The sequence below is a fragment of the Corvus hawaiiensis genome, chromosome 9 (assembly GCF_020740725.1).
Source record: "Corvus hawaiiensis isolate bCorHaw1 chromosome 9, bCorHaw1.pri.cur, whole genome shotgun sequence".
In the NCBI taxonomy this organism is placed as follows: domain Eukaryota; kingdom Metazoa; phylum Chordata; class Aves; order Passeriformes; family Corvidae; genus Corvus; species Corvus hawaiiensis.
This window is the reverse complement of record NC_063221.1, coordinates 4,056,339-4,078,089: the sequence shown is the minus strand read 5'-3', so window position 1 is coordinate 4,078,089 and position 21,751 is coordinate 4,056,339. Positions and strand designations below refer to the sequence as shown.

The 21,751-nt window shown below is 44.2% G+C and overlaps 1 protein-coding gene across 2 annotated transcripts; it reads right to left on the bottom strand.

The window, feature by feature from the left end:
* Window positions 1-654: 654 nt before the first annotated feature.
* PDC (phosducin) lies at window positions 655-20,943 on the bottom strand. Of its 2 annotated transcripts, XM_048312692.1 has the most exons (4): window positions 20,820-20,940; window positions 6,155-6,238; window positions 4,329-4,489; window positions 655-3,239 (listed from the first exon to the last, which is right to left on the bottom strand). In XM_048312692.1, the coding sequence occupies exons 2-4, from the start codon at window positions 6,213-6,215 to the stop codon at window positions 2,715-2,717; spliced, it is 747 nt and encodes a 248-aa protein (XP_048168649.1). In that variant the 5' UTR covers window positions 6,216-6,238; window positions 20,820-20,940; the 3' UTR covers window positions 655-2,714. The 2 variants fall into 2 exon arrangements, with proteins under 2 accessions (XP_048168649.1, XP_048168650.1); XM_048312693.1 differs by lacking the exon at window positions 6,155-6,238 and having other exon boundaries at window positions 20,820-20,943.
* Between the last annotated feature and the right edge of the window lie 808 nt (window positions 20,944-21,751).

Sequence of the window (21,751 nt, the reverse complement as noted above, 5' to 3'; positions counted from 1 at the left end):
AATAATAATGAAAAGGGGGATAACAAAAGAGAGAGAGGAGTACAAGCCAGACAGAAGAGTGATCCCAGTGCAGTCCCTCACCACTCACCCACTGATGCCCAGCCCGTCCCCCAGCAGCCATCGGCCCTCCCGGCCAACTGCCCCAGTTCACACTGGGCATGACATCCCATGGTGTGGAATATCCCTCTGCCCAGGGGGATCAGCTGTCCTGGCCATGCTCCATCCCAGCTTCTGGTGCAGCTCCTCACTGGCAGAGCCTGGGACACTGCAAAGTCCTTGGCTGGGGGTAAGCTCTGCTCAGCAACAGCTGAAACATCAGTGTGTTATCAAAATGATTCTGTACTGAATCCAAAACACAGCCCTGTCTGGGCTGCTGGGAGGAAAAATAACTAGCCCAGCTGACAGCAGGACACTGGCATCTACCAGAGGCTTTGCTCTCAGTCTGAGCAGCAGTGACACCAGTGATAATTTGTTCCCTCCTGTGCTCCATCAGAATATTTAGGGACACTCGGGGTCTCTGTGACTTTGAGTCAAAAGGAAGAGTAACCACAGGGCAGAGTAGCAGGAAGGCTGTTCCCATGTGCTTATTGAAGCATTTAGCGTTTGCTACTCAAAAACCTTCGTACAGTAGTAAATGTTTGAGTCAAGTCTTGCTTTTTGTTTTTAAGGTGTTGGGGTTTTTTCCTGCAGAAACTGATAACTGCTGTGATCAGTTTTATTTGCAACTTCATTAGTCATGAGCTTCTGTTGAGGCTTGGTGCCACATGTGTGTTTGCTTTTTGGTTCTTAAATCACAGGTTGAAGAAAATCCTTCTTAAGCATGCTTAATCTGTCTCTTAAATTGGAGTGTCAACTTATTTCTTACAGTAGCTATGGGTGCTGCTTCTGTGGTGCTACTGTTGGGATTTTGTGCTTTCAGCCTTATTCTCAAGGAAATGAAGCTTATGTGATGAGGCTGCTGATGTACAGCCTGATAGCTTTTAAACCAAGTTGGATGAAGAGGGAAAGTTCTCGAGGAAGTTAAGTTCTCACAACTTAAATGGAGATTTTCTTGGCGTGTAGAGGATAGAAATTTTTTGTGTCTTTAAAACACATCATTAACAAAATGCAAGGGAAGTATTGTCCTGCTACTCAGGTAACTGGTTACTTTTATGATGGACAAAAGATAATTCAGTATTTTCTACCTAAACTCCTATAAGATCATTGGATTTTCATGCTGTTTGGTGTATCTGCAAATATTCTGAAGAGACAAATGAAATGTTAGGATGAAAGTGACTTTACCTGAGGGGTCAACTTCACGCTTCAGGAAGGGGAGAGAGGACTGCTCCAAGGGAAAAGCTTTATTCCTTTCACCTGGAGTTCCATCAGAAAGGCTTGTCACAGTCTCTCACTCAGCAGTTTACAGCATGGAAATAATGACATTTTGGGAACATGCTATTTGAATTCTTGGTGTAATAAAGTCATGAATTGTTTTACTGTTTAGAGAAGATTGTATGAGAGATGATTAATAAGGTGTACATGAGGTGAGGTTTCTAGAGCTCTGTTAGAATAGTCATCCATGGCAAAACAATGTTAAAAGTAGAAATTCAGTAGTACTTTAACAGTTTCTAAAAAAGAACAAACAAAAGAGAAATAGTCTTTAACATTTTGATCATCTCAAATGTTATCAGCCAAACTGTGCTGTTAAGATCTTTAGTAAGATACAGATACTTCCATTCTCAGAGTCAAACAGCCTTTAGCTTTGGCAGTGTGCAGAAGTCACTGAAGGGTTTCTAATGTTTTGTTGTGTTGTATCAAGTGGAGAGAGGGAGGAATGTTTATAGTGAGTTTATCCCATGTCTTCCTCTCAGATAGATTGTTAAATTGTAGTTCTCAGCAGCTTCCCTTTAACAAAACCTGAAACTTTGAGTTTAGTGAATGTCTAATGAGTGCTTACTAATATTTCATGTCTTTAAGGCTAAGGTTATGTACTACCAATATATTTCGTACTTCCAATGGCAGCTTTTGAGAGCTGATAAGCTTTATGCAGAGTTATTACATAAGCACAACATACTTTTCCAGAAACTGACAGACATTTTAAATACTGCTGCTCAGCATAGGGAGCTCCCATGAACTGAAATCAGCTGATGCTGTGTCTGTGTCAGCTGTTTGGGTGAAAAACGTACATGAGCACTGAGCTAACTTCTCTCTTTGCATCAGTATTGAATATTAAATGTGGAATAAAATAATGATGTAGACACTTGAGCCATTTAGAAATGCAAGGACTTTGGGCTATTTGTCTGTCCTTTAAACTGCTTGTTCCTGCCAAAATCGGTAGATGTGAATCAGGAGTCAGGACTTGCTGTAACTTCAGAGCATGGAGATGGCTTTTTGTGTGCACAGAGGGATGGACCAGTCCTGTCCCCACTGAGACGAAGGACTGGTGCTTTGTGGAGACAGGCATGGGCCCTCAAATTTTAATTTGTTTTTCCTGTATTTCTTAAATATCACTGCTGTTCTTCCTATTATTGTGGCTGGCATAGAGATATGTACAGGACTGCCAGTTGTATGTGTTTTAAGTAGAATCCACATACTAACAGTTAAACAATTTTTATGTCTTTGTATGTTACAAATATATCAGCAAAGACCACCTTCTCTAAGTGGGATGAGTGTTACTGACATTGATTAACAGCTGACTGAAGAGGAGAGGGAGGCATTGAGGACTATGGCTCTAATTATTCAACATCTGGCTCATCTGTGCCATTCCCCAGCACCCGAAGCTCCCTCTCAGGTAGCAGCCCATACTCATTTAGGAAAGCCTCCACATCCACAGCAAAAAACTCCTCATTGAACTGTTCAGAGACACTAATGAAATTGCTCAGCAGCTCCCCGGCCTTGTAGACCAGTAGGGAGGGGAGCACCTCGCTGGAGAAGCGATCCCCAGCACCCGTGCTGGAGGCCTTGATCTTGCAGAACTTGACGGTGGGGTACTCGGCCGCCAGGCAGGTCAGGCTGCTGTTGAGGGCCTCGCAGCCCTTGACGCCGTCCTCGTAAATGTGCACGATGACCGTGGTGGTTTTGTGCTCCTTCTCCACGGCCTCCAGGAACTGTTCCCCGTTCTGCAGCTCGCACACGAAGCCAAACTTGGGCCCGAAGCTGAGCCGCTGGTGCATGTCCTGCATGCAGCGCTTGCGGTACTGCTGTAGGCAGCTTTCGTCCTCCTGTGTGGCGTGAATCAACTTGTACTCCTGCATGCTCATCTGGGAATAGCCAGAGAGTGCTGTTAGTCACTGGGAACCCCTGGGAGCTGGAATGGAGACAGACCCACCTGTTGTCTAGAGAACCCCGAAAGTTGAGCCAGAAGCACCATCACTCCCTACAGTGACTTTGGGAGGTCCCGTCGAGAGACAGGTGCAGATCCTGTCTCAATGCTTGCCTGTCAACATGCTGGTACTGAAAGCAGTGGCCACATTTGGCAAAAATTTATGGATCTCTCAGAGCCCGTGGAAATTTTGCCAGTAGTGGGGCAGGTTTAAGTCCTGTGTTATTAGGGGTTTGGTTCTCCCCTGTTTCAGAATTAGTAAATGGTCGAGTGATGTTCAGGCTCAGAGCACTATCCTGACTGATAGGTTCTTAAACACATTAAAAATTTTCCATTGCCTTAACCAAGGATAGAGCATTGTGGCAGGGAAGGGAGGAAGAAAGATCAAGCTGTGCTGTACAGGATAGATGTGAAATACACTGCTCATTTTACTGAAGTTACCCTTTGCTTGAGAGAGGACTGGATAGAGAGAATCACAGATCCATTAAGGTTGGAAAAGTCCTTAAAGATCGTCAAGTCCAACTATTAACTCAGCACTGCCAAATCCACCTCTAACCCATGTCGCTAAGCACCACATCCCTATTTTTTGGATGCTTTCAGGGATGGTGACTCCATCAATGCCCTGGGCAGCCTATTCCAACATTTGGCCATCCTTATGGGGAAGAAATTTTCCTGATATCCAATCTAAGCCTGCCCTAGAACAACTCGAGGCCATTTCCTCTCATCCTGTCCCTGTTCCCTGCAAGCAGAGCCCAAGCCCCGGCTGCCCCCTCCTGTCAGGGAGTTGTGCAGAACCAGAAGGTTCCCCCTGAGCCTCCTTTTCTCCAGGCTGAGCCCCTTTCCCAGCTCCCTCAGCCACTCCTGGTGCTCCAGCCCCTTCCCCAGCTCCGTTGTTTTGCACGTGTTCTGTCTGCACTGTGAGAGTTCTGCTAAGTTACACAGAAATTGAGTGGAAATTCAAGATTTTCTACCTTATAACAGGCATGTTTTATATAGAGCCAAAATTAATTCCTTTTGCTTTTCTTACCTTACGGCAGAATCTCTCTCTGGTATCTTTATCATCTCTGCTGAAAGATCTGTGTGGTGAAGACATTTGTCTAAGCATTTCTTTCTTGCTCGGGGGTAAGGAGTCTCCATCTTCACTCTCTAATTTGAACTTCCTCCAGTCATTGATCACACCTTTGGGCCCTAAGAGAGATGAAGCCGGGTGAGAAAGTGGCTGCAACAAGAGGTTTCTTGAGAAGTTTCTGTTCTTTGCTGGTTTTTCCTTCTGTCCCTCAGTTTATGTGTCCCTCCTCCTTCCAAAGCACTCTCCAGGAGTGCTGAGAACCAAAGCTTTGGGATCAATGTGTCCCAAAAAGAAAGAAAGAGGGTTTTTGTAGCCTGGATCACTTTGGTGATCTGGTTCCCATCAGGATCCTTTGGAAGGATTGTGGTGAACTACATGAGCAGTTAACATGGATGAGGATGTTGAAACCTGGTAAAATTGCCATGTTCGCCAAAGGTGATGTTTGGTAGACAAATATTTGATTTCTTTATAAACAGGGTCTTTAAATATTAATTTAAATATTTAATAAAATTTAAATATTAAATGTGTATAAGGACTCAGAGTAAAACTAAGAGTGCAGGACATTTGAGATTATTTTTAAAAACCCCGAACAATACATGTTGCACTGGAAGAGTAACCCGTAAGGCAAATGATAATTCTGATTGTAATGCAGATCTTGGTCTTTGGAGCTGCTTGATTAAACTGCTTAAATTTTGAAACTGGGAAAAAAATTAATTTCGAAATTCCAGTGCTGTTTTTCAAAATGAAAAATTTTAATCTGCATCTTAGGTTTTAAAGCACAAACAAAGAATACTTCAGTGTTTTCAGAGGTGAAGTTTCCTATGGAAAATTTAGAAAAGACCGGGTAGGCAGCTCTCATTTTCACACAGAAGATGTGATGAAAGTGAGATATAGTGCATGTATATACATTTTTTTATTTTATTTTATTTTATTTTATTTTTTTTCATAGAATGGTTTGGGGTGGAAGGGACCTTAAAGCTCATCTCGTTCCACACCTTCCACTAGCTCTGTTGCTCAGAGCCACATCCAGCCTGTGTATATCTCATAATCTTGGCCAACAGCAGCAAGGCTGGTTGGGAAAGAACCCCAGAGTTATTACAAGGGCGGCATTTATTATAGCTCCAAGGAAAAGAAGCCTTTGGAGCACAGGGAGGGAATGATTAGCATCCTGTTACCTGTCAGTGGGGTGGAGGAGATGATCCCTGGCTGTAGAGCTGAACACAATGTCAGTACTCATAAAAATCCTGGTGATTGAGCACTGGATTAAAAAGAGTGATGGTTTTGAGTGAGGCCTCTTTTAAAGCTTCTAAATTCTGTGTTTGCCATAAGGGGCATTTTTAGCTCCGAGTGTTCCTTCTGTAAGAAGGGAAAAATCATTTTGCCTTTCTAGTGAAACGCTATCACCTAATTCTAGCGTGGGAGCGTGGGTTTTGTTGCTCTTTTGTTGTCTTCTCTATTCCCCTGGAGAACAAAGTGAAGAAATAAACCACAGGAGTGAGGCAATAAACCAACAGGAGCCACGTTGGGCCATGGCTCTTGGTGGCTTTGTCAAGTGTCCCCTGCATTTGGCCTTTGCTTCAGGTTTGAGGAGGAGCAGCACAACATTTGGTGTTACCTGCCATGGGGGCTGCCACTTGCAAATACCTTCTCATTGCCTTTGGAACCTGTGGTTTTGTGCAAGAGGTTTGGCCAATCCACTGGAACTACTGGAATTCTGGGCTTCCCCAGTGAACATGAACATTTTCACTTATTTTTAGGAAAAAAAACCCAGTTAGTTTCCTCGCCTGTGTGTGTTGCCTGTCCTTCAAAGTTGTCTTCCAAGCTGGTGTTGGCATTTTCTTCCATTTCAGTGGCTGGAGTAGGAGATGCTGCAAGTCCCAAAGGGAGAACAGTTAATAACAGGATAGCAATGGGATAAGCTTACAGCAGGTACAGCACAGTGTGTAATTTCCTGCAGCTGGTGAGTATCAGTGAAGATCAAAATACACATGGTAATTATGGAGCTAGTCATTGACCCACAGAAAGCAATTGGGATATATGTCAGTCTTCTTAAAAAGGTGTCTGGCCAGATTCTCAGGTGAGCATTCCTTCATTATGGTGTTCCTTCCCAGTCACTGGAGAATATCAGGGATGTGGTCATGGGAAATGGTGGGTGTAAAACTTCCTGTAATGCCAATGTGTACTGAGTATTTTCTTTCTTTTCTTTCTTTCATTCGTTCCTTCTTTTCCCTCTTGGAATTCAGAACCTATTAATTTTCCAAGTGCTGTAAGTATTTATTTTTAAGGGTTGCCCAGACTGCTCATTTCACATACAGAAAATGGAGCCAAATATTTGAACCTGTTGGGCAAGAGATCTCTGAACATCCTGGAGCTGACTGGGCCATGTTTGTTGCAAAACAGCAAACCAATGGTGGTTATAAATTAAAATCACTTTCTTGTTCCACCCTTTCTATAAACCAGGCAACCCAAGGAGCCAGGTGACACTCTCAGGGCACTGTGATTCCCTAACACCCTTTTAGTCTCTTACAGTGGTGTTTCTGAAGTAGAACCACATTTATTTTGAGTGTTCCCACCAAGGAGATGATCCTAGCTGGGTGGTGCCAGAGCACTACAGAGCAGCCAGAAGTCTTAAGGAAGTGATTGGAGTGTTCCCATTAAGTCTAGACTAGTTTCAGCTTTTCAGGTGCTAAGGTAAGCTTTGTTTGCCTTCACAGTAGCAAAGATGGTCTCACGCCATAACTGCCTTATTTAAAGGCTGCTGGGGTGTTAGACTGGAGTGATAAATAGTGGTGTATGCCCAGGAGGGAATGTGCCTTCATTTTTCTATAGCAGTGTCAAGAGATAATGTGGAATAACAGCTGAGCAGGACACAAGGTACCCGATTCTTGTGTGTATTGGGACTAAAGCTGATTAGCAAATGTGCAAATAAGTTGTTCCATGCATGTACCTGTGGCAATTAATCAAAACTTGTGGGAAATATTGCAAGTAGTTTGAAAGAAAAGCAGGTAATGAGTTAAGCTTTATTAGTATAAATTCTGTAGGTTGCTCCATAGATAGGTTGTCATCGCTGCATAGATCCTGATTACCGGATTAATTGCTATTCCCACAATTCTGAAATAGAAATCTGAAGGTAATCCCATCTCACTAGTCAAAATTAAGAATCTTTGCCATGTCAGGGATGAGCAGATATATATGCTGGGTCAAAGTCTTAAGTCGCTCCCTTGGCTTATATGTGCATCTACAATAAGCTCTTCTGTCTGCTTCTGCTGCAGGTTTTCTTTGTTCTGGGAGGAGCAAGAGGGTTTGATTCTCTGTGTGCTTTGCAGTTTCAGCGCTTTGAGCCCTGAAAAACACTAAAAGCACAGGGTATGAAGCTCAAGCACTCAGCTGCAGGCTCAAACCAGAAAACTTGACTGTGCTTCTGGTGAAACATCTCTCTTCCCATAGGTGGGAACGGATTGCTTAACAAATGAAAGGTCTCTGTAAAATTTATGTTACGGATCTACTGTGCCCCATGAATCTGTGAAGATTAGATGAATCATAACAGCATAAAGGCTGTATTTCACCATTCTTCTGCAGTGTGGCACGAGGCAACAACCCTGACCATGCACAGGCTGGGAGGCTGACTATGGACTGGGAGTGGGAACTCCTAAAGCTTAATCTTGTCCCTGTGACTGAGTTGGGCTGTGAGCTGGGAGCCAGGCATGCAAACTGTTCTCCTTTCAGCTCAGCAGGGCTGTAAATCCTTGTCATTCTTATCTCTGCCCTGGGAAAATGGGCCTGGCTGAGCCAGCTGTTTCCCAACCAGGCAGCTGAGGTCAAGGCACATGGACAGGGTGGTCCGTGGGAGGGTGTTCCAGGCTGAGCTGGCTCTCCTCGAGGAAAACGCAGCGGAAGCTCTTGTGTGTTGTGTGTGGGCAAAGCCAGGCAATCACCTCGGTAGGGAACTCTCCCACGTCCTCATCCAGGGTTGAGGTGGAGCTGTTGGATGGCTGGTTGGGGGTCTTTTTGGGTGGTGAGGAGGTGTTCTTTTATGTGCCAGGCAAGCAGCATTTTCCAAAGTTAAAAATGAGCTTCCCAATAAATGGGGAAGTGTGGGTGCTGCCAGCTGTGAGGTTGTTGTTATGCAAGTGCCTCTGTGAGGAAATGTCTGTGTTAAGGCTGAGTCAGCACCACAGAAGGTGTCACAGAGTAGGTCAGGATGGCCCATCATGAGTGTCTCAGATGAGAGGGTGCCACCTGCTTGCCTCTACAGGTGTGCTGGGACGTGGTGTGTCCAGCATGGGGATGGCTGGAAGGAACCCTCTTCTGCATCACATGGCAGCTCTTGCAAGAGCAGCAGCCCCTTGGAGAGGCTCATGTGGGTGCAAGTGGGTCATAATTTGTTGACTGATAGTGTTGTCTTTTAGAAATTCCTTTAAGGTCACCTGACTAAGGTCATCAACTTCAACCTGAGTTGGCCTGAGAGCATTGCTAGGCCCAGGACTCAGAGGCAGCGATTCACTGCATGGGCATGGTTGGATTCAGCAGGGATGGAGAATGGCTATCCCAACCTACTCTTACAGATTCCTTACTGCTTTACAGCTGATTATTTTCTTTTTTTTTAAATCATGTAACTCATGCAGTCTCTCAATCCCAATACGTAACTGGCTCAGGGTAGGAGCACAGAGTCCCCTGAGAGGGTGTTGTGTCACACAGCAGGAAGATGTGCAGTGATGGTGACGTGAAGATTAATGTCATCACTGGAGTTAGTTATGTCTCCTAGTTCCAAGGAAGCACCAAGGAAGCTTCCAAGGAAGACCTTCCAGCCCATCAGCTGTCGTTGGTACCGATCCCAAGCTTCCCCTTTGTACCACTCTGACATTCCAGATGAGCAGCCATCTCTGGGGAGGGGGGGAACTGCTAATTTAGAAGATCTTTTGTATTTTCATTAGCTTTTCTCATTGGTTTTGATGACTGAAAGTGGCTCCTGAAAAGTTCAAATGAGGGAACAACTTCTCCTTATCAGGTCCATGGGTCATCAGTGCACTAGGCCCTATTTTGTCATGTGTGTGGTGGCTTTACATATGTATTTTAAGAGACTGATCATTCTTTAAGTTCTTTACTTTCCTGTCTTTCTGTCAGATTTTCTGAGTGAAGAAAGAAAAGATGACAATTTCTTCATGGAGAAGATTTTTGTGTCCCAAAAAAACTTCTTCACCAAGAAAAAACCCCAAATTCAAAGTATAAGCCTGATGCTGCCATTTAATTTCTATGAGCTTTGGATCTGTTGTAGATCAGAAGCAGAATTCCTGTTATTGCTGCTCATTCCTCTGGTGTCATTAAACTGGACAGGCCAGCCTTACTACAGGGTAGAAATAACCATTTAATGAAGTGGTTCCTTTTTATCCAATATGGAAGAAGGTTTTCTGCTTAGTAACAAAGCACAGAATCATGGAACAGCTTGGGTTGGAAGGGACCTTAAAGCCCGTCCAGTGCCACCCCCTGCCATGGGCAGGGACACCTTCCACTAGCCCAGGGTGCTCCAAGCCCCATCCATCCTGGCCTTGGACACTTCCAGGGATGGAGCATAATGTTATGCCTTTGGCCTTCACAGAGATGTCTCTGTTTACCCAAAATGACAACTTCACTATTTTCTCTTGCTCATATCGAACTTCTGAGGTAGCTCAGGAAGAAAGCATGATAGCTGTGTACTGTAATGAAGCCTTGTTTAATCCTTGTAAAAGATTGCAGCTGTAAATACAAAAATAGTGCCTTGTAGTTGTGAGTTACAGTTACAGAAGAGAAGGAAATTAAATAAAAATATCCCTAAACAAACTGTAAAAGGCAAGATGCATTCTGCAAAGGACAAAGACAATAAATAAAACTTGCTTTCCAATATAAGAGTTTTTGCTGCTAGTCCAGTAAGTAAATATGAGTAATATTTTTCTCAAAATACCAACTTGTTATAGGCACAAATTTGCTGCTTTCCATCTGTGCAAATCCTGCTGAAAATGCTGTTTGTGTCTGGGTTTAGGTAAGTGGATCAGCAGCAGGCTGCCAATCCTCAGTGGTTGGTGGGACATTGCTGGTGAAGTGGGAAGTGTGACATTTTGGGGACCCTTGGGGGGAAGAATGAAAACTGAAGGGTGTTTGGCAGTGAGATGTGGTTGCACGTCTCTGTGGAGCTCCATGTGGGTGGGCGCTCAGCCGGGACGTGCTCTGAGTGTTCCCCTGGCTCTTGGGAAGAGTGTTTGAACTTGAGCAGCACTTCTCTCTCCCAAGGGCTAATTTGAATCTTGCTTCTCTGCCCATTTTCCCTGGTTCTCATTTGCAGAATTCCCTCCCTGATTGCTCTTGTTCCCTCTCTCAAATGGTAATTAATGGTCACAGATGTACCTGGTGCATGGGCAGCTTCTGAAGCAAGCAGGACAAGAGAAGGAGCAGCCATGGATTTAAATGTTCAGGTTCTTGAAATTTGGGGGAATAGGGTAAAATAACATGGAATTGGAGAAGGCATCATTCCCCCTGCCTGGGCAGTGGAATGGAGCGAGTCCTTTGCTCTGCGTGTACCCTTGGGAGGGCTGGCGTCCTCCTGTGCCTGCAGCAGGGACAGGTTGCCAAGAATCCTTGGTCATGGATGTGCTGAGGCTCGCAGGAGGCATTAGCACAATCAAGATCAGTGCTGAGGCTGGAGTTGCAGCCCTTTGCCCAAGGCTGTACAGCACCTTCCATGATCTGCTGCCAGGCCCTGTGCCAGGGAGTGGCAAATGTGGAGCACCTGGAGCTGCCCTTGCATCACGGGCAATCAGATCCCTTACAGGAAAGCAGCTAAAGACTGGCTTAAGAGCCAACCTTCTTTGTGTGCTTTGTCACCCCAAGGTACAAAGACAGGCTGATTGTGTGGCAAAATGGAAACATCCTGGGGTCACCTCAAGGCAAAAGCATGGTGTATCATGGAGTGATCGGGTCACTGTGGCTGGGAAAAAACATCATTTCAAAACACCAGGCCAGGACTTGATTTGCTAGAGAAGAGGTCATATGATGGGAATAAAGCATAAAGCAGGCTGGGCTGACGCAGGGAGCTGCCAGCTCTGCTGCATGTCACTGGGACTGATGAGAGGGTTATGGGATTGGATTATTCCCTCTATCCGCTTTAGCAGAGTTATGCTGTTCTTTATTTGTGAGGTGGAAACATTTTAAATAGATGAATCCAATGTTTCATTTATCCTTAAGGCTTTACCAATTAGGAAATTCCTGATGTGACTACGCCTGGCTTCAGCGTTGTCTTGGGCTGCAAGATCATAGGATTAAATAAATATCCCTTTCTTTTCCTCTTTATTTTAGTCTTTCAAAATTTGGCCTATAATTATGCACCAGGAATTATTCATCTTTTCAGGATTGCACATTTATTTCTGGATATCACTCTGAAACAGGAAATTAGCTCAATGCCTTCACAGTAATCAGTGACAGGACAAGAGGGAATGGCTTCAAACTGCCAGACAGTAGCTTTAGATTAGATACTGGGGAGAAATTGTTCCCTGGGAGGGTGGGGATGCCCCAGGATCCCTGGAAGTGTCCAAGGCCAGGTTGGACAGGGCTTGGAGCAACCTAGGCTAGTGGAATGTGTCCCTGCCCATAGCAGGGGGTGGCTTTAAGGTCCCTTCCATGCCAAGCCATTCCATGATTCTGTGATTCTATGATTCACTTCTATCAGAGTACCAGGGTTTTGTCTGGAAAGGTAGAATGCAGATATTTTAAAACAGGACTTGGTTTATTTTTAGAGGAAAAATAATAGTTGCCATTAGCATGGCAATAGTGTTAACATTGCCAGTAGTTGCCACGTCAAATTTCAATTAGCATTAACCAAAAAAATTTTATTTGGAAAAGCTTAATTTTGTATATGAAGTGGTGAATATCTTTTGAAACTTGGGATTCAAATTTTGGGGCATGTTGCATATTTGTTGGAGCAGCTCCTTCATCGTTACTCTTGTGATGAATTAATCCTTTTTTTTAGTTATTCTGCCAGGAAACCTGTTATTGATTTATCTTCTTTTTAAACAAACTTGGTTGTATCAAGCAGGGTGGAAGAGGAGGGAAGAGAGGCTGGATACTGAGAAAATGCCTATTTGAAGTGAGAGGGAGCAGCCAACATTTTCAAATGCAGATTATTTAAGGGCACGAACCTCAATCCATGTTTAACCTCAATGCCTGGCCCAATTTGTCAGATGGATTGGACAGTTCACCATGGTCTCTGGGAGTCTGGGCAGAGTTTTCAGTTGATGTTTAAGTCTGTGTTTCTTTCTGAACTCCACGTTCATGTTTGCTAAAGTCAACATGTCCTTCAGAGCCTTGGTTGGAGTTTATTGCTGTATTTAGCAAAGTCATTATGGATGGCAGAAGCCCAGGGCAGAGATTGTGCATATTTTTTTCCCAAGCTGAACAGATGTTTGCAACGTGTATAATCCCCATAATTTGTCAAAAATCTCTTGTGACAGAGCTGTAACTCTGGCAGTGACTGGAGACAGGTGCTTGGAGAGGTTGATGGCTGGTGTTTTATGGAAAAGGGAAGGAACCTGAGTTTGTTGTGGGATTAATTAGCGGTCTAGAAATAGTTACCATGTGAGGACTTTTGATCAAATCTTACTGCTCCTTTCCATCAAAAACCAGCAGGTGCCTGTGGGGCAGGGCTGAGAGGAATCAACACTTGTGAAGCTGGAAGAGCATCCACTATCTCTTTTGGGATGGGTTTGACCAAGAATGCCTCCCAAGGCTCTGGACATGCAAAAAATTGCCCACAAAAACAAGTTAAGAAAATAGTTTTGGAATTATAACATTTAATTCTGGTGGGTGTTTTTTCAGGCTTTTTTTTTCTCCTTAGCTGGTTGATGTTCTTTTCAAATGTGTATTTGTAACCATAAATCAGTAGGGATATTTGCTTTTACTTTTTTCATATCTACACTTTGTTACCATCATTTGGAAAAAGCAGGCTTGACTTAGACAACAAGCTTCCTCTAAAGCAGGGTCTAAACAGTCATCTCAAACTTGAGAGCTAAACAATTAAAAAAAAAATGAAATTCTTCACAACAGCTTTCATGTTCGTGTACTCTTCATTCCTGGCTTTCTCTGAGCATTAACATCCATCCTCTGAGATGTGTGAGGATCTTGTTTCCTGCTTTCCCATCATTAAAAATTTAGATTATCTTCTAATTCTGACCCTCTCTCACTGAACTAGTGCCCTTCTCTGCAGCTGGGCCTCCTCTTTCCAGAGAAGGTCCCTGTGTGAAGGGAGAGGAGTGAACCATCTTTGTTTTGGGCACTTGACCAGGGGTATTTATTGACTTGTGGCAGTCTAATTAGATTCACACATCTTGTGGTGCTGCTTCATGTGTAAAGTAAGTCACAGCAGACCAAGACCTTGCTATGGTAGGGAAAGGGACAGGTGACCTTGGGTGGTCAGGCACTGGTGGAGTCCCCATCCCTGCAGGGATTCAACAGTGGTGGCCCCTGTTTGCAGCACCTGGGGATGCGTTTTGGCCTTGGCAATGTTGGGTAAATGGTTGGATTCAATGATATTGGAGATCTTTCCCAACCTAAATTCTGTGATTCAGATTGTGCTCCCAAGAATTTCTTGTGTTTTCCAGCCTGCTCCCTTGGAACTCTTCCTGTAGGACTGGCAGAGCCAAACTTGCGACTGCCAGGTGCTTCCTCTTCCTCCATTCCCTTTTTTATTCTTCTGCTAGTGTCCTGAGTGCATCTCAGCATCTTAGAAGAGCTGACAGATTAATTTCCTTATTTCTCTTAAATGGGAAGATCTAGAGGTAAAAGTGGTTATTCTGTATTTGTTAAAGGCAGCAGAGAAAGTGTCAGGAGGACACTGCCAGTCTGGAATTGGGTTCAGTATATCCACAAGCACACATCCTGCTGGACATGGTTTTGGTTTTGGGTTGGGTTTTTTTTTTTTTTGTCTCTTGACCACTTACCAAAAAATGGACTTGGCGTGTAATTGATTAAATGATGGAGGCCCAGGTCCTGCTCCAACCAGCTGCTCCTTTGCTTGCAAGATCAGAAATAACCTTGTCTCTACTGAATGGTCCTGACATCCCTATGGCAACTATGACTGCATGAAGTCAGTGATAATAGGAATGTATTCCTCTTATTACCTTTATTAATTAGAAGATGAAAGCCAAAGCAGACAGGATTGTGTGGCCCCTGAAAGCCCTGGAGTGTTTACATCAGGTCTGTACCTTCCCTATATCCCAGAATCACATAGTTGGGTTAGAAGGGACCTGGAGATCATCCAGTCCAGCCCCCTGCTAGAGCAGATGGATCTCATCCAGGTGGGTTTGAACATCTCCAGAGGAGGAGACTGCACAGCCTCTCTGGGCAGCCTGTTCCAGTGCTCAGTCACCCTCACAGAAAAGTTTATCCCTTTTCTGCAGAGAGTATGGAATCCCTTTCATACCATTCATGTCATTCCAGAGGCTTCATGTTTTCCTTTGGATCCTGTGATTGACTTGTAATTATAAATGGTGAGTTTTCATTAGCTAATTTGTAAATAACTTTACATGTAGCTTGTAAAACTGCACAAAATTGGAATTATTTTGCTTCCTTTTCAGACCAAGCAAGGCAAACTGGGGTTGCAGTTATGCAGCAGCTGAGGCATGTACACAAGTTTCTCTGAGCATATAAACAAATGTCATGGTTCGAAGCACAGGCTGATGGCTTAAAACACATGTGTTCCCTCTCCTTCTCCAAAAACACAGCTCAGATAAACAGCAGAGCAAATCCTTTCCCAGGGACTTTTATTTATGTAGAAACTGGAGCACGAATGCTGGGCCAGTTTCTCTGTGTACAGTTGGTTGTTTCTGAGACTTCTTCACAGGGACTGCCATGGCTCTATCCTAAAATTAATTCCAAATATTTTAGCCTTCCCTGTGCTCAGGCTGTAATTGTATCGCCTCCTGAGAAGCCATCTGACAGTGTTCTTGGAGGCTTCTGACATTCACTGAGCGCAAGAGCATCAGCAGCAAAGCTTGTTGTAACAAGCAGGAGGAGAGACCAGGAGCTTGTTGCAGAGGAAAGGAAGGAAAAGGAAAAATAAAGGGAACAAAATGATCTGGTTAAGAAAGACCGTGCTGTAAACCCCTCTGACTCATTTCATCCACTTCATGTGTGTACAGCAGCAGCCCAATGCCAATTTACCCCTCCCAGGGATGGGATTTGGAGCTGAGCCCAGGGGCAGCGTTCTGATCGCCTGCGTGCTGGGAACACGCTCCTACCAAACCCAAGGAATGACAGCATCACTGATACTGCGGCTCTGGGTGAGGGCAAAGTGCCCCAATTCCTCAGGTTCCTGTGGCAACCTTGAGGGTAAATGGAAAATACGCTCAACACAGGTGCCTGAACACAATGTTCCTGTGCTGTGGGATTTAGGTACCTTGTGCAGCGACCCAGAGCAGCCCTGGCTCTGCTGCCACTGGGGCTGAAGTGATAAAATAAGCCAGGTCCTTACCCCTTCTGTTTGCAGCAGGTGGCCATGGGATTAGCAGGAGTCAGGACAAGAGACAATGGAGGTGTTCTGAGGGCAAGTTTTCTTCTCCCTGCACATTTGTTTGTGGAGCAGGGTGTGATGTTTGGTTAAGCCCAAGCCTGACTCCAGCTGTGAAGGCTGTGGCAGATGTGGGAAGTGGATGGAGGTGCAGCCCTAGCAGTGTGCTGTTCTTGGGAAAGGAGAGGAATTCCATGAGCATTAGAAGTAATGAAATCTGATCTTTTTCCTAGGATTCGTTTTCTAATGGTTTTGACACCTAAAAGCTTTTTGCTGTGGGCTTCAGCACTAAATGGGGCTCTATTTGTGGATTCTCCAGTGCTAAAGAATAAGACATGAATGCAAGTGAGAGAATTCCCTCTCCCTCTGGGAGAATCAGACTCAGATACAAACCCAGAGACTGTCATACATTGGAGAAAAACCACACTATTTCAGATTGCCATGATGTCAGAGATTTGCATTCACTTGATAAGTGACTGTTGCAGTATTAGCTGTCCCAACGGAACAGCTCAAATATGAATCAGTTTGTAAGAGCCTTATTTATTGATGTGTTCCAACAAGGTCTCTTTAAAAAAAATCAAATCACAATTCATTTAACTATTTAACAGCACCAGATTAGGCTGTATAGCAGCAAATCTATATTAATCCCTTTACTTTAAACATTGCAGGAGAGTCTTGGGTGATCCATCAATATTCATACTGAACAGAAGGGTATAATCAAATTTTAAAGTCCTAAAATGACTGTTACTCTGTTTTAAATAAACAGCCACTTTCTAAAATTAATAAAGTCATGGAATCATAGAATGGTTTGGGTTGGAAGGGATGTTAAAGGTCATCTTGTTCCAAGCCCCTGGCATGGGCAGGGACACCTTCCACTGGTCCCCTAAGGCAGATGTGGATAAATACATCCTGGTGTGTGGTTTGCCATGGGCCATGAGTTACTGAAATTGCTGCGACAACTTGGTTCAGTGGCCTGAAACCCTTTTTGGATAAACTACAGAACCTGACTTGCCTTGAGAGGATGCAGGCATGGATAACGGGGACCAAAATTTGCTCTCCTTGGCAGAGACGGTCCCTGGAAGCGAAGGGCTGGAGGTGGCTGTGGTGTGGGTGCTGAGGAAGCCCCCAGGGTCTGAAGGCACAATGTTTAGATCTCAGAACATCCATGTCTGGCTCATTTCCTCCTCTGGCAGAGCCTGACTTCTCCTAACTCTTTCTGAGCACTTACTTCATCCTGCTTGGCTTCAGGCTTAGCCAGGCTATTTTTAGCTAGGCCGTATTTCCAAATGTGCCTCTTGCCTGTGACCAAATGTGGAGTGTCACAAAATAAACCTGGGCACATCCAGCATGGAAGGGGGCAAAGGTGAGCTGTTGGCAGGTGCTGCTTCCTGGGATCTTGGGACAGAATTGAGGTCTCCCCATGACAGTGACCCTGGACCTGGATTTAACTTAGAGTTGCTGGGGCAGGTGGTTCATCATTGTGTGCTTGCAGAGAGGTGAGGTCCAAGGATTTATCTCATCCCTTCCTTTAAAACACCCTCCATTTGCTTTAAGGCCTTCCTTATGGGATCGCTGTACTGTTACTGCTTTAAGCCTGGACAGCATTCCTGCCCCCATGAGGAACGGGAATGGGTGGTTATCCTTGGATTCTGCTGCAGGCAGCTGTTTCCATGGGATTCCAGCAATTTGGAAGGACAGGAATCAGCACCCCAATTGTTTTATTTGAAACTTTGTGCCAAAATGCCAAGCCTTTATTATAACATGTTTTCATCTCAAATTCCCGTAAAGTCTTTAATTCCATGCAAAACAACTCTGTAAGATATTGCACAAATGGAATAATTCAAGAATATTTTAATTATGTCACATTATGAATGATTGACACTGCTAAAATGGCAAGGATATGCAAATAGAAACAAATGTAATTTCCAGATGCCATTTGAATGCATTCCTTTAATATTTTCAAAACAAAGAGATTGATTTTGTGGAAGATCAGCTCTCTCTGCAGGAATCACTGCTCCTGCCATCCCTTCCCCTGCTAGAATGCAGGGAGAAAAACTATATGACATTTGCTCACTGCAATTTCCTGCATTTTTCTTATTTGTTTGATCTCTGGCTGATAGATTGGAAAGGGCTCTGGGTCATCAAAAAAGAGTTTCTTGTTTTGGCAGGCAAATATATGGAGCTATTTTTCAGGCTCATCATTATTCCTCTGCATGTTGTTGCCCTCATTTTCCATGTCTGTCCATAACAAAAATGCCAATGAAAATTTGAAATGTTTCATTTTAGGTTAAAATAAAAAAAAGAAGAGTTACTACAAGAGGCGACACGAATTCACCAAGCCTTTAACTTGAAGTTGGAAGGGGTGGGGTTTTTTTGTTCTGGTTTGGATTTTGTTCTTTTACTCAGAAAGTGCAAATCCCATAATTTTGGCCAACTCTGCTCATACCTGGTGTTGGGGTAGACCTCATTTCTCACTTTAACTTTGTTTTCTTCTACTCATAGTCCTTTGATATCCTCATCCCAGTAAGCAGCAGAATAGGAATTTCTCTGGACTGGGATGCTGACTGTGGAGATGCTCTACAGCTTTACCTGGAATTCCGTAGGCATTGAGTATTAAAGAAAGGAGCTGTGGGATGCATTCTGCTCAATACAATAATATATTGGTTTATAGCACGTTCCAGCTTGTGTTTAAATCCATGAGAGGTTTCTCTGTATTTGGGCTGAGGCTGAAGTCTGTGCTCACTCAAGCAGTTCAGAATTAAGGGTGTAATTCAGTCTCACTGTGGTTGGCCATGTGCCCTAGAGTGAGCCTCTTTGGGAGTTTAAGATGGGATAGTGCTGAAAGCTGGTTACCAGGCTCTCTAGCTGAGTTCCCCATGTCCTTTGGCCACCTTATACACAGCAAATCTCAGAGGCGAGCTGATTTCCTTTCCCCTCCTTGCTCACCAAAGCCTGACTAAGTGGGCAGTACAATCTCCGGTGGGTTTTCTGTCCACAGGTGCCTTGTGGGGTTGTTAATCTGGTGTCATATCGCTGGCTATGTGAAAGAAGACAGTAGGTCTAAAATACGGGGTGGGAAGCTAAGGATGATGTCGATTTTTCCTAAGTTCTTGCAGTTCTACATTTAAGACTCTTCTGAAGATGCAGGGCTGGTGCAGAGTGCGAGTCACAACCTCCCAGAGCTGCAGGTGGTTACCCCACGGAGCTGCCTGATCCCTGGAATCCAGTGCAATGTTTATGGAGAATTATTTCTGCACTGATTGCATTGGTCAGGCTCTGGTTTTGCTTTGGAGGGCTGTAGGGGGGCAGGAAATGCCCTTTGGTGCTGTGATTCACCCAGGAAAAACCTTTGCAGTTGAGCTGAGGGTGTGACCAGATGGCCCCATGAGTATTTTGAAGATGTGAAATACCTGTAGGGTTTTTGAACTTTGTAAATGAGGAATATGGGAGCCCTGTGATAGCTTTGAGACACACTGCTGCTAGAGAGGAATTCCCCTTATCACTGGAAACCAGCAGTTGCACATCCTGGTGTATAGTAATCATCTTTAACTATGTTATTTGCTCTCAAGCTGTATTATTTTGGTGATTATCTCTCATGCCCTAATGCATTTCCCATCTTTTAGCTGTGCTGTAATTATAATTGCTAGGATTAATCTTTAATATTTGTAACAAAGATCACCTTAAAATCCCATTCTGAAACAGGACGAAGCACTTCCATATAATTCTAGCAATCTGGTACAGGTCAGCTGCAGAAGAATGGGTTAGGTTGAAATTATTCCCTCCTGTCAAAAAGATGTCAAATGCTTGCAGGAAACCTGTAAAGCCATTGATTGTGCGGGTGAAACTGTTTGTGGGAGGGGGTGGAAGCAAGAATCCAAGGTGTAATTTTGCCCCAATGTTTCTTGACCACTCAGACCCATTCTAGTCACAACATGCTCATCATCTGGGGATCTCAGCTGTCCAAAGCAACCTCTCAGGGCCCAAAAATGGAGTTTTTCTCCATCTTTTTATGTAACGCATCATTTATACCTTTAGTTACATACCTGTCACCTGCCTAAAAGTAGTGCTGTCACAGCAGCTACAGAGGGAATTGCCCACGGTACATTTGGGTTATTATTCTTTCACACCAATATTTGTGCTCTTGCAAAACATTCTCTTGCAAGAAAACAATTCTTGCAAAACCAAGCTGAGATTAGATACGTGGATAAGAAGGAGTCATTCTAAAGTTACCACTTAGAGTTCCTTGGAGGCTCCGAAATGGGCCCAGACGTGAACATTTTCTGGAGATTATCCCAGAGATTTCAGCCCTTCACTCACCTTTCCCCAGAGCACACAACTCCATCCCAGCACAGGCAGAAGAAATGGTGTTTTTATATTCTCTTGCAGATCCTTATATACAGGTATTCAAAGGTAGGTTACAAAAGAGTAGAAATCCCATTTTTGAATCAAATCAATGCCAAAATCAAATAGAGAGAGACAGGATTCCATGCAAGGAATAGAAAAGCCCTGTTAAATTAGATACAGGAGTCACTTCCAATAGTCTGGGCACACATTGTCAGCAGATCCAGTGTCTGATTTCTAATGTATTTCCATTTCTCCCAAATGACCCCAGCTGGAGTGAGGCACCACTCACTGCCCATGCATTCATTTAAAGCACAAATAATGACAGCTCTGGCAGCTCGTTGTGCTCAGTTTAATGAAAGCAGCCTGCCAAATTCACAGCTGGGAACCTGGCAGTAGCTGTTATGTCACCAGCCCCATTTCAGCCTGATGCTGCCAAAGGTGAAGCTCTTCTGAGAGACCCCATCACTTATTAGAACTTTTCATACACCACTCATACATCTTCAAAACACCATATTTTTTTCTCCCTACTGAAATCAAACTTGAAAGGCAAGGTTTGGACGCACAAATCATGGTACCTGAGAGGCTCAGTCCCTCAGCTCCGCTGTTCCCAGGGGCTGACGAATGTCCTTGGAGTTTCCAGGAGAGGAGCTGGATTACAACTGACCACAGCAAGACCTGGCCCCTGATTTACATCCCTCTGGAATGATGACCCTTGCAGAAATAGCCTTGGACAGGTAATAGGATTATCAGCAGAGAATTAGAAAATTCTCTTCTTTAGTTTGAGCCAATGAAGCTGCAGACTGGAGAGAGGTTTAAAGGATTTGGTGCTTATATATAATTGGGCAGGGAGAAAAACAGCTGAGCCCCAAGAGCCACCACAGATGGCACCTTGCTATTGCAGAGCCAGGTGTATTAAAAATGCTGGAGATGTACAGATGGATTATAGGAACAGTGTAAGAACCCGTTACTGGATGCAGGAAAGCTGTCCTTACAACCCTGATGGCCTTTTCAGTATTTCTGAGCTGTGGCGGGACTGCAGTTTATAGAAAGGATAAAAGTATTCACAGAAATTGTGCTAATATTTGAATAAATCACCCAGTCATACCCAGTTACTCAGTAAGCACTGACAGCGCAAATGAAAAAAGGGGGAGGGAGAATTTTGTTCTATGGAAGGCTATAAATGTCTTATGTGGCATCAAGGAACATTAAATTCTAAGCAGTTTTAAATGGAAGGCTTGCATTTAAACACCTGCAGCTGTGGCTGTGACATGAAGTTGGATGCTCTGCAATCAAGAATATCACAGAATCCCAGAATGGTTTGGGCTGGAAGGGACATTACAGCCCATCCAGTGCCACCCCCTGCCATGGGCAGGGACACCTTCCGCTATCCCAGGCTGCTCCAAGCCCTGTCCCACCTGGCCTTGGACACTTCCAGGGATCCAGGCGCAGCCACAGCTTCTCTGGGCACCCTGTGCCAGGGCCTCCCCACCTTCACAGGGAACAATTT